We start from the raw sequence: 12,737 nt of genomic DNA on the forward strand, positions 1-12,737 counted from the left end.
TTGGTTTTGGTTTTATTAAGGAACATTATTTTATTTATTTTTAATCATACAACAGATCGGCTTGTTCTGGACCACTGCCTTAGGGGTTAAGCGTATTCTTTTTGCACACCTACACTCTTTAAAATATATATATATTAATTACTAACTGGCTTTATAAACTTCGTACCATCTTATTTTTTTTTTGTGAATACAATAATTTTTTATATGGATTGTATTGTATTGTTGTGGGCTTGGTTTTCCGATTTTAGACACAAAGGTGGTCAGTGGTCCGGGCTGACTAGTTCAGCCAGCCTAGCTCCTTCCAGAAGCTCAGAAGCCTCCCGGGGCATTCACAGGCTTCTCAGAGCGTCCTTATTTCCCTAAGAATGGTTGCCCGGTGTGCGGCCACTCCCTTGCATTCCAGGATCATGTGGCCGGCTGTTTCTTCAGCAGCCAGACATCCCTTACAAAGAGGACTGTCCGTTGTATTCATAATGAATAGTTGGTGATTGAGTGCCATGTGGCCGGTAATCGTGCCAACAACTATTCTGATGTCCAGACGGTTTAGACTGGGCAGTCGGCACGATAGATGCGGTGATACTTCCATGACTATCGTTTTGCACTGTCTACAGCCAGTTTGGTTTGCCCAAAGGGCTTTGTTAGTTGCACGTGTATGTTGCCTTACCCACGAGCGCAATTGTCCAAATAGTAGCAGCATTAAGATAGTTGGGCCAGCAACCTTTGTCTTGGACCCCTGTCTTGCAAGCTCATCGGCGGCATCGTTTCCGTGAGATTCGCTATGTCCTTTTATCCACTGGAGGATGGCAACGTGAAGGGTCTGCTAGGCTTCCTCAAGGAGCTAGGCTGGCACGAATAGTGCCCACCAGCCGATCACGCAAAAAAGGCGCACCAAGAGCGGAAAAGAGCCCGTGAACAACTACAACAACAACACCCACTGGAGGATTACCTCATTATGTGAGGCCAATACTTCCAGGGTTTGGTGACATTCATATATAAGACTAGAGTTGATCGAATTGCTCCCTAGTGCTTTAAGTACAGCCATGCTCTCCGACAGTAAACGGATGTTGCAATCCTTAAAGCCTTTTGACAGGACCCCTTATTTATATGGAAATAAAATATAGCTTATTTTTCAAGCTGGATCAAACTGCACGTGATGTGCAAATTTGATTAAAATCGATTAAGTAGTTTAAGTCCATCGCGATTTGGGGGTGCGTGAGGAACCCCCAAATCCCAAATGTTGAGTCCCTCATCCCCCATAAAAAAGGGAGGATCCTCCGACCAGACGGGATTGTGTCTGACGGGCCTCCCCAACGGTCGTTGTCGGGTTCTTGTATACAGGGTGTGGCGTAAATAGTGGTCCACCGTTAAGGATTCGATAAACCAGGTAATTTCCTATAACATATTACAATTTTATAAATTTTTACCCAAAGGTGCCGGAAATATTTTTATTTTTTATTTTTTTACGATATTTGTACCCCTTGTTACAAATTTGGTTGTAGTTTTAACAAATACCATATTTTTTTCATTTTGATTACTGGCAATTACTGCTGAACACTAGAGCTATCGTTTAATAACATGTTTTTAATGTAAATTTAAGGCTTTTGAAAAAAAAAATTGGTTTTACTCTACTTTAAACCCAAATTTTTAACATATCATGCTAATTCAAGAGCGATTTTTGTAAAAAAATGTACTAAGCTGTAAGTGCCCATTCATTTAAAAATATGCCTACTAAATACCAATTTCAAAATGGTATCACAATAAGCAGATCCTATTGTTTAACAGAAAGATATCCAATTTTAGTTGAAGAAAGGAAGATTTTCATTAAAATACATTTTAAAATTTAGTTGCGTTAATACTTATGATTTTTGTAAAAAAAGTAACTAGACTGTCAGTGCCTGTTCATTTTAAAATATTCCTACTAAACACAGATTTTAAAACGATTTGCCATCTCATTAATAAAAAAAAATATTGCAACTTTAATTGAAAAAGACTTAAAATTAAAATAAAAAATTACTACTGTTACAGAGTGATCTTGGCCTAACTTGTAAATTAGAACAAGGCATTAAAAATAATTGTGTTTGCTCACAAACGAAAAAAAAAACGACTTCAATTACATCGACAAGTAATACAACGTAGATCGATGAAAAAATAGTCAAGCAACTACGCGTTATCAAAGATGACTCAAAAAGTAGTTATCAGATCTCGATAAAATTTATATGTGACCACATGATAAACATCAACTTTCGATTAAATTAAAAATTACCAAAATCGGTACACCCAGTAAAAAGTTATTGCGGATTTTCGAGAGTTTCCCTCGATTTCTCTGGTATCCCATCATCAGATCCTGGTTTCCTTATCACGGTACCAAACTAGGGATATCCCCTTTCCAACAAAAAAATAATTATCGAAATCGGTACATCCAGTAGAAAGTTATGCGGTATAATACACCGTAGGTCGACGAAAAAAGCGTCAAGTAAAAACGCATTATTAGATATAGCTCAAAAAGTAGTTGTTAGATCTCAAATAAATTTAAATGGGCCCAATTGACACACACCACCTTTCGATTAAAAAAAAAATTCTCGAAATCGGTCCACACGGTCAAAAGTTCGTCGAATTGAGAACCTTCTCCTTTTTGGAAGTCGGTTAAAATCAAGTCATACTGTCATCGTTTATTATTATTCTTTGACATGATTACAAACACTGTATATTCGACGTTGCAGAGCATGTATAGCTGCGAATGGGGGTCATTTCGAGCATTTGGTGTAATTTTTAGAGTGTAATCATGTCAAAGTAAATAATAAACGATGACAGTATGACTTGTTTTTTTTTTTTTAATACCTTGTTCTAATTTACAAGTTAGGCCAAAATCACTCTGTAACAGTAGTAATTTTTTATTTTAATTTTAAGTCTTTTTCAATTAAAGTTGCAATATTTTTTTTTATTAATGGGATGGCAAATCGTTTTTAAATCTGTGTTTAGTAGGAATATTTTAAAATGAACAGGCACTGACAGTGTAGTTACTTTTTTTTACAAAAATCATAAGTATTAACGCAACTAAATTTTAAAATGTATTTTAATGAAAATCTTCCTTTCTTCAATTAAAATTGGATATCTTTCTGTTAAACAATAGGATCTGCTATTGTGATACCATTTTGAAATTGGTATTTAGTAGGCATATTTTTAAATGAATGGGCACTGACAGCTTAGTACATTTTTTTTACAAAAATCGCTCTTGAATTAGCATGATATGTTAAAAATTTGGGTTTAAAGTAGAGTAGAACCAATTTTTTTCTTCAAAAGCCTTAAATTTACATTAAAAACATGTTATTAAACGATAGCTCTAGTGTTCAGCAGTAATTGCCAGTAATCAAAATGAAAAAATTATGGTATTTGTTAAAACTACAACCAAATTTGTAACAAGGGGTACAAATATCGTAAAAAAATAAAAAATAAAAATATTTCCGGAACCTTTGGGTAAAAATGGATAAAATTGTAAAATGTTATAGGAAATTACCTGGTTTATCGAATCCTTAACGGTGGACCACTATTTACGCCACACCCTGTATATACTCAATATCTCTGATAAATTTGATAGCGCGGTGTAGGATGCGTCAATTTTTCTCTAGTTTCATGTCATCACGTCGGTCACCAGTTTGGGGGTGCGGAGGAACAAGGTGTTGAGTTCCTCGTCCGCCATCGCAAAGGGAGAATCCTCCGACCAGACGGGTATTGTGCCTGATGGGCTCCTGCCCCGACGGTTGTTGTCGGGTTCTTGTATATAAACTCAATCATTCTGATAACATTTATAGCGCGATGTAGGATACGTCAGTTTTCTCTAGTTTTTGTATGTCAAAACAAAAACTAGAGAAAACTGACTGCAAACAATCTGACGCGTAATTTATTTATATTAAGATACTACCTGTGTCCGCGACTTCGTCCGCGTGGAAATCAACAAACAAATAATTGTGTTTGCTCACAAACGAAAAAAAAACCGACTTCAATTACATCGACAAGTAATACAACGTTGATCGACGAAAAAATAGTCAAGCAACTACGCGTTACCAAAGATTACTCAAAAAGTAGTTGTCAGATCTCGATAAAATTTATATGTGACCACATGATAAACATCAGCTTTCGATTAAATTAAAAATTATCAAAATCGGTACACCCAGTAAAAAGTTATTACAGATCTTCGAGAGTTTCCTTCGATTTCTCTGGGATCCCATCATCAGATCCTGGATTCCTTATCGCGGCACTAAACTAGGGATATCTTCTTTCCAACAAAAAAAGAATTATCAAAATTGGTACATCCAGTAGAAAGTTATGCGGTATAATACAACGTAGGTCGACGAAAAAAGCATCAAGTAAAAACGCATTATTAGATATAACTCGAAAAGTAGGCACACACCACCTTTCGATTAAAACAAAATTTGTCGAAATCGGTCTACCCGGTCAAAAGTTCTGATGTAACATACATAAAAAAAAAAAAAATACAGTCGAATTGAGAACCTCCTCCTTTTTTGGAAGTCGGTTAAAAAAACTATAATTTAAGTAGCCTAAGTTACTCCTTATTACATCAGCTATTTGCCAGTGAAAGCCCTATCAAAATCGGTCCAGCCGTTTCAGAAATTAGCCAGAACAAACAAAAATTATAAAAAATGTGATTGTGGTATATGTATCGTGTATACATACATATGCATTTATTAATAGCGGTTATTTTAATATAACAAACAGACACTCCAATTTTATTTATTTGTATAGATTTTTTTATGTACTTATGTTCAGGGGATAACTTCGTCGTTTATGAACCGATTTTAATTTCTTTTTTTGTTGGAAAGGAGATATCCCAAGTGTGGTATCATGACACGGAAACCAGGATCTGATGATAAAATCCCAGAGAAATCGAGGGAAACCCTCGAAAATCGTAGTGACGACTAGTGCGTTTGTTAATTTTTTTCGTCTACTTACGTTGTGTTTGTCGATGTAATTGAAGTCGGTTTTTTTCGTTTGCGTGCAAACACAATTATAATATTACAACCAGTAATAATAATAATAAAATACTAAGTTTATTTATTTGTAAAGTTTTAACTTGAAATAATCAATCATATTATTTTAAATATTAAAATTCAAAATATATAAACTCTGATTTAGCACGTGTGTATAACAATGTAAAAGACGGGTTTGTTATGACGTCAGCAATTTCAAACGCTAATTAAATTTCTTATGAAAGTCTATTTTGTTTGTTTTCAAAATGAAATTGAAACTGTTATCTCAACCGTTTTGACCAATCTCCTTCGTGTATCCACTCTACGTGACAATGTCACGATGACATTGGCGGAATCAATTCATCAATTGTTCTTTGATGATTGATGTTTGATTTGATCGTGCTCCACTTTTTGGTGCTCCACGGGCACAACTAAAAGGAAAGCCCTTTAACCAATCAATAAATGATCTAATTAAAGGTATAGCGCGTTTTTAAATATATATATGTATAGGTATAATATACAACAATAAATTATCAGTTCCTAGTAATAGATAAAAAAAAATTATCAAACACTTTGTTCCGTGATCGTTTTATTATCATTAATTATTAGTTTTATGTTAATTATACAATCATATCGAAGAGAACAAAATGAAGAGAATGTGTAAAAATGTTAACTGTGTGAAAACAGAAATATTAACTTGGGGAGAACCTTTCTTTGACAGAAAACAGGATATAATTGTTTGTATTACCGGTAATCCCGGTATTACAGATTTTTACATAGATTTTGCTTCAGAATTGTACAAAGCTGAACAAATGCCGATATGCGTAATTGGTAAGTAATTAATTAAAAAAAAATTCTGTGAGCTATAATAGTAATCTAAATTTAAACACGATTTCGTTGCAGATTTATTAGAGAAATTTATTATGAGCTTTTTTTTCACAGGCCATGCTGGTCACGATGGTAATTTTAATGATAAATCACATGGATTGGTTAACAATGAGCATTTATTTAGTTTAGATGCGCAAATTAAACATAAATTGGACTTTTTAGAAAATCATGTACATCCAAACAGTAAAATACATCTTATTGGCCATTCCATTGGTGCCTGGATAATTGTTGAATTATTACACAAGTACGATCAGTTAAAAGATAGAGTGTTAACTATCAATTTATTATTTCCTACTTTGCAAAGAATGGCTGAATCTAAAAATGGTAAATTTGTTAATAATTTCTACAGAAATATGCATTGGTTTATATTATTTTTAAGTAATTTTTTATATTTATTTCCAACATTTGTAATCATGTTGATCATTAATTTATGTTTAGCTGTTAGATCTTTGCCAAATAACTATTGTGATGCAATTTTAAAAATGATCAATCCTTTTATTCTTGAAAAAATTTTAATTATGGGATATGATGAAATGGATATAGTTAAAGAACTTAACAGAGACGGTATTGATAAGATTAAACATTTGACTCATGTCATTTATGGAATAAGGGATAACTGGGCACCATTAGATTACATGGATGATTTGAAAAAATATGAACCCTACATCAAAATGACTAAGGCCCATGATGTTGAGCATGCTTTTGTTTTAAAATCATCTGAGCAAGTCGCCGATATGGTAGCTAAGTTTATAAAATCAAAAGTGAAAGGTTAGCCACATTTTTTCTAAATAGGCTTTAGAAAATAAGTTTAGATAGGTGTACTTAAATTTATTAAAATCATTATAATACATTGTTGTTGATTTATGTTAATATCAACAGTAATAAAGACCATTTGTGATAATAGCACCTTTACATAGTATTACTTCACTTTTTATATATATAGTTGCAATCAACACAGATGGTACACTTAATTTAACTGACAAATACTTTTATTATTACACCATTGTTGATGTTAAAATTCACAAATGTTAGTTTAATATATAGTTTAGGTAAATACGGGTATTAGGATATTTATTGATTGAATTCACATTAGAAATGTTTGAGAATGAAGAACATGGCTGGAAAAATTGATAAATATTGAAAATCATGTTAAATAGTTATTATCATTATTATGAACTTTGACTTATGAAAAGCAGAATATCTTGATATATTTATAAATTACGCATCACATTGCTTATCCGCAATGGATTCCTAAACTACTTAACCGATTTTAATCAAATTTGCACACTGTGTGCAGTTTGATCCAACTTGAAAGATAGGCTATATTTTATTTTGATTTATGTAATTATGATGATTATAACTTTATTTATAGAATTTATTAACTTCTATATATAGTTTCATAATTCGTGTTTAATATTTAAAAATGGTTTTAATTGAGAGTGCAACAGTAACTTGTACAATAAATGTTAAATAAATCAAAGAAAAGTAATAAAAAACAATAACTAGGTACTTCACTCTGCTAATTGTAACAACACAAAGAATAATTTTGTTCTTAAATATTACATAAAATAAAGCAAATGAAATGTTTATTTAATATACTATGCATAAAGTTGTAATATACTAAACATGTATCTTATTTAATGTAAATAAATATTGTTTTTTTAATAAATAATTCTTTGATTTGCGAGTGATGTAGACAATTTTGATGTAATCCTTTACTTGTTAAAGAATAATGAAGAGTATTAGGTTTTATTTTTAATTACTGCAATTTATAAAATTTAAATTTTTTCCCATATTAAAATGAAATTAAAAATTGGAATAACATACCTACATAAATTTTTTCCATAACCAACCCATTTCTTACTGAAAGTTAAGATTCTTGGTTAATTTAAATGAATAATTTCAATATTCGTCTCCTTAATTTAGTTGATTCAATCAAATGAAAAATCAGAATTAATGAGTATTAAGTATGTGCCAATAATAATAAAATATAATATTTTAGAATAATATGATCATTACATGACAACAAAGTCGCTGTCTGTATGCTTAGATCTTTAAAATTACACAACGGATTTTGATTCGGTTTCCTTTAGTAAATAATAGTGATTCCAGAGGAAGATTTATATGTAAAATACAAGCATAATATACTAGAGGAACACTGATACTTTTAGAGGTTTCTAATGTGATGTAAATAAACACATTTTTTGCGCTTACGTTGCAAATAGTTATTTTATATTTAGTATCATAGCATTGCACCCTTGCAAAGCTGAGGCGGGTCGCTAGTAATTATTATATTTATATTATTATTAATTTCTTATTGGCTGACACTAAAATATTTCAAAACATAATATATTTTTATAACATCAAAAAAATATATAAGTACAAAAAATCTTAACGTAGCCTTGGTATGAGTGTATGACCTAATTAGCTGTACAAAATTAGGTCGTTTGTATTTTGTACTACTAAAATAATAATGGCTTGTAAATAAAAGAGGTCCATATGATATGTAGTATAGATATAATATATTTCTGATAATAAAATAAAATTTAAACATAATATATTAACTAAGTGACCGTTGCAAATGCTTTTATTTTAAGTGTCAGTAGAGACTGCCCCAAACGACTTCAAAGTTTACAAAATATGCGAACTGCAATTGAGTATCTTTAACAACTATTACCACCGATGTTATTTTTATTTATTGTCTGCCTTGCATAAAAATATTCTTAACAATGCTAAAAAACAACAATGTAAGATTTTGGTCTCAGATCCTAAACAAGTATATGAAATGTGTTGGAGCACAACCATTTTAATAACTTATATTTTATTTGGAAACAAGAACTGTATGTTCATTAGCTGTAAATATAAATTAGTTCAGTTCTTAAAAGGTTGCTTATGATAACATCGATGAGTGAAAACGGAAGCCCACTATAAATCAAGAGCTGCTTTGAAGTTATGTTAATTAATTTATGCAATAGCTGTTTTGTCAGATCATCAGATTTTTAAGTTTATATGGAATGTTAAAGCTAGAAAGTTCAACACTTTTTCAAGCACCTCGTTTTAGTATACCAACTTCACCAATAGCAAGCAAGGGTAAATTTTTTTTAAATATATGTGGTGCATATACTTGATGAACTATTAATTTATTGTATGCCAATTTTTATATTACTAACAACAATTTCAATATTTAATTTCAAGTTTCTAAATTTATTATTTATAATTGGCTAGTAAAATTATTAGACTTTAGAACTCATATTACCATCATTTATTATTATAAATAAATAAACATTTTTATTCCAAAGTAAAATGTAAATTTAAAGCAATAACTATACTTTCAAGGCTACACCGCAGTCTCCCAAAATGTTTTAACATGGAACTATTTGAATAGATTAATATTTAATTATTAATGTTTACTTTCGCGGAAGTAATTTCATTATTTTTTAATGATCATGGACCTGGTCAAACAATAACATTACATAGCTAATTCAATTTGTGTTTGTGAGTTTACATGAAAATTTATATTGAATAATTTAATGTTTTTTATAAATAATATAATAGCAATTTCAGGAAAACACAAAGTGAAAGTAGAATCATGAAAAACAATTTTTTGATAAACTATAGGTTCTCGCCAGTGGGATTTTAGTAACAAGTGCATTGATTATTACATATATTCCATTTATTTTAAAATTACCTAAAAATGTAACTATACATTAAAAATAATCGACCACACACACAACGGAACCAATAAATATTTACTTTCATTTTCAGCAGCATTATTTTTTAATATATAAATTCAATGAATATTTGCTCACTGGGATTATAACATTTAAAAACGTTTTTTTAACCATAATTGTTTTGGTAAAATTACAATGATAATAAATTGCATTTGTTTATATATGTATATATTATCGTCACTATTAAATAACGCTTTAATGCAAATGATATTAATTTATTTAATTAAGTTTTTTTAATGATTAAACTGTTCAGAACTATAATTATTGAAGGAGTATGTATAACATAGGAACTAGTAAGATATCGTTTTAAGTATTCATCGACATTAAGTATAATAATGTATATAATTTCGTACGATAATAATCAATTAAAATGCATCATCGATACACATTCGGCACTCACATATTTTGCGCACAACCTCTCACATTTAAAGATAATTACAATATCATAAAAAACATACATATTACCATACCAAAACGCTACATAGAATATGATACAATTACAATTTTGAAATCTTAAACCTAGCGGGATATAAAAATTCGCACTAATAATACTCGTACATCGAGGAGACGAGACGCACGCGTCACACCGACGAGACTCCTCAGCACGTGGTCTCGAGCAGCGGGTCGGGCGCGTCGGGCGCGCGCGCGCGGCCCTCGTCGTGCGAGAGCGCGCGCGGCGGGCGCGGCGAGCGCGGCGAGCGCGGCGGCGGGCGCGCGGGCGACGGCCGCGGCGAGCACGTGCAGGCCGCGCGCGCGCACTCGCACGCCGCCGCGCCGCACGCCTCGCACACCACGGCCGCGCGCTCCAGCCGCCCGCGCCGCGCGCGCGCCTCCACAGAGTCGCGCGAGGCCGCGCGCCGCGCCGGCTTGCGCACCCACGGGTCGAGCGCGTGCGACGCGTCACGCGAGGCGCGCGCCGCGGGTCGGCCGGAGCGCCCGAGGTCCACGTCGCTCATCTTGCGCCACGGGTCCGCCTCGGGCCGCGCGCGCGCCTCGTCCGCGAGCGCGTGCAGCGACGCGTCCGGCGAGGAGCGCTCGCTGCGGACGGCGCGCGGCACGAGCGCGTGCGGGCCGAGCGGGGAGACGGGCGCGGCCGGGCGGCGCGGCGAGGGCGCGGGGGAGGGCGCGGGCGAGGCGCGCGGGCGCTCGGAGTGCGAGCGCGCGCGGGCGGCGGGCGAGCGCGCGGCGGGCGTGACGTCGCTGAGCGAGCGCAGGTGCAGGCGGCGGCGCGCGGCGGGCGAGTCGGCGTCGGTGACGCTGATGCTGATGTGGTGCGCGAGGCGCGGGCTGCGCGCGGCGTCGTCGGCGCTGCGGTCGGGCGCGCGCGGGCTCGCGGCGCTGTCGACACTGAGAACGTTCTTTTCGGGGCCGGCCCTGCAGGGCCCGGCCCCCGCTAGCTAGAGGAGTCTCTCGGTCGCCGAACTCGAAGTTCCGGAGCTCAGTGTGGATGCGGGATTTTGTTCTTCTCCTATAAATAGAAATAACGTAAATATACTAACAACTAGCTTTAAATAAAAACAATGACTGTAAAAACCCATATTTCCGTATACTGATTTTTTTTTAATTCAAATAGCCTGTGATAGTATCAATTTGTTTTCTGAATTGAAGTTTTTTTCTTTATACCACTATGCCAACAAACAAGCGTACGGCTCACATAATGGTAAGTTGGTAAGCGATTACCCTATACCTGCAACACCAGAAGCATTACAAATGCGTTACCGACCCTAACTCCTTATCCCTCCCGGAAGTGAAAAAAACTTGAAAACAGTATAATTTAGCTGTGTATTTAACTTCTGTAAGATCAAGGTACTTCCCCTGAGGAGCTACTCCAGGTTTTGAGTAGGATATTTTCTGCTGTGCCCTACCTCAGAATATTATATGTATACCAATTACGTTTTCTAAAATTAACGAAATCATTGCTTATTAAAAAGTTGATTTAATTAATGGTTGCATAGTTTAAGTTTAGTACGAGATACGGCTTGAGAAGGTAAGTTAGGCAAGGAAGTTCTTTATATTTTAACTTGCCATCAAAACATTCTGTCGCGGACAGTACTGTTGTACACATGCAACATCGTATCGAGGTCAATGTCGTACATTGATTAATTTATTGAAACAATAATATCAGTACAACATTCTTTTTTTATAGTACCTAAAGCAGTATTTTTTGAATCTCAGCATATGTTCTAACGCATTTGTAATTTGCAATTACCGAGCTTAAACGAGAATTACGCAACTATTGCAGACATATTGAATGATGCCTATGAAAGTTACTTTCAAATATAGGAAAAATCATGGTTACCCATATATAACGATATAGATTACCATAGGAGTTGGGACTTGATGATCGACGACGGTCAACGAAAAAGTAACAACCGCGTCATTACTTTAACGATAACATTAAAAAAAAGAAAAAAACTTTTTTGATAAAGCTGACATGTACGGTACAAAACGTGGACTTCGCAGAGTACCAACAACTAAATACTACTACGTATTTTAATGTTGTATTTTTTGTTTTAGGACCTTCCGGATGAATCTAAACCAATTTTAACCAAGATTCAATCTTTGATACACCTAGAAAACATAAACTATGAGAAAAGTTAAATAAACAGGAAAATTATTTAAAAAAAATTAAATCATTACAGCAAGGAGTTAGACGTCTTAAAAAGGAGCTTGCGCCTCAGAGGAATCATCAATAATTTAAAAACGCAAATTTTCATTGACACAGATTTATATAATTCATTAAATCAAAACATCATAGATTTCTTTGTGGTAAAGGATATGTCACGACTTTTCTACAATATCTATACATGCCTGGATGCTGAATCGAACCACGTGCCAGTCTTACTGACAATCAGTACCACAGTGGTGAGCATCAGAAAACCAGTCAAACTATACAATAGCCGTACGGACTGGACCTCATTTCTAGAACTAGTGGATTGTAAGCTGGATCCAAAAGTAGCTTTGAAAACAGAAAATGATGTTGATATAGCTACAAAAATATTCACTGCAACTGTCCAGGAATGTTGTTGAGTTTGTACACCGGAAGTTACTGAACGTCCATCTCATTGCAAAGTATACTCTGAAGAAGTAAGGGCAAAAATAAAGGAAAAAAGGAGGCTACGGCGTGTATGGC

The 12,737-nt window shown here is 34.6% G+C and overlaps 1 protein-coding gene and 1 long non-coding RNA gene across 2 annotated transcripts; both read left to right on the plus strand.

Moving 5' to 3' along the window:
- The first annotated feature begins 5,632 nt into the window (after window positions 1-5,632).
- Window positions 5,633-7,185, plus strand: LOC123654168 (lipid droplet-associated hydrolase). The gene is made up of 2 exons (XM_045590093.1): window positions 5,633-5,816; window positions 5,928-7,185. Exons 1-2 carry the CDS (start codon window positions 5,633-5,635, stop codon window positions 6,644-6,646), a joined length of 903 nt encoding a protein of 300 aa, XP_045446049.1. The 3' UTR covers window positions 6,647-7,185.
- A 3,724-nt stretch (window positions 7,186-10,909) lies between these two features.
- Window positions 10,910-12,206, plus strand: LOC123657617. Its single transcript, XR_006743732.1, has 2 exons — window positions 10,910-11,089; window positions 12,122-12,206. It is a non-coding gene; the product is annotated as an uncharacterized LOC123657617 (long non-coding RNA).
- Window positions 12,207-12,737: the final 531 nt, after the last annotated feature.

The sequence above is a fragment of the Melitaea cinxia genome, chromosome 1 (genome assembly GCF_905220565.1).
Source record: "Melitaea cinxia chromosome 1, ilMelCinx1.1, whole genome shotgun sequence".
Classification (NCBI taxonomy): Eukaryota; Metazoa; Arthropoda; class Insecta; order Lepidoptera; family Nymphalidae; genus Melitaea; species Melitaea cinxia.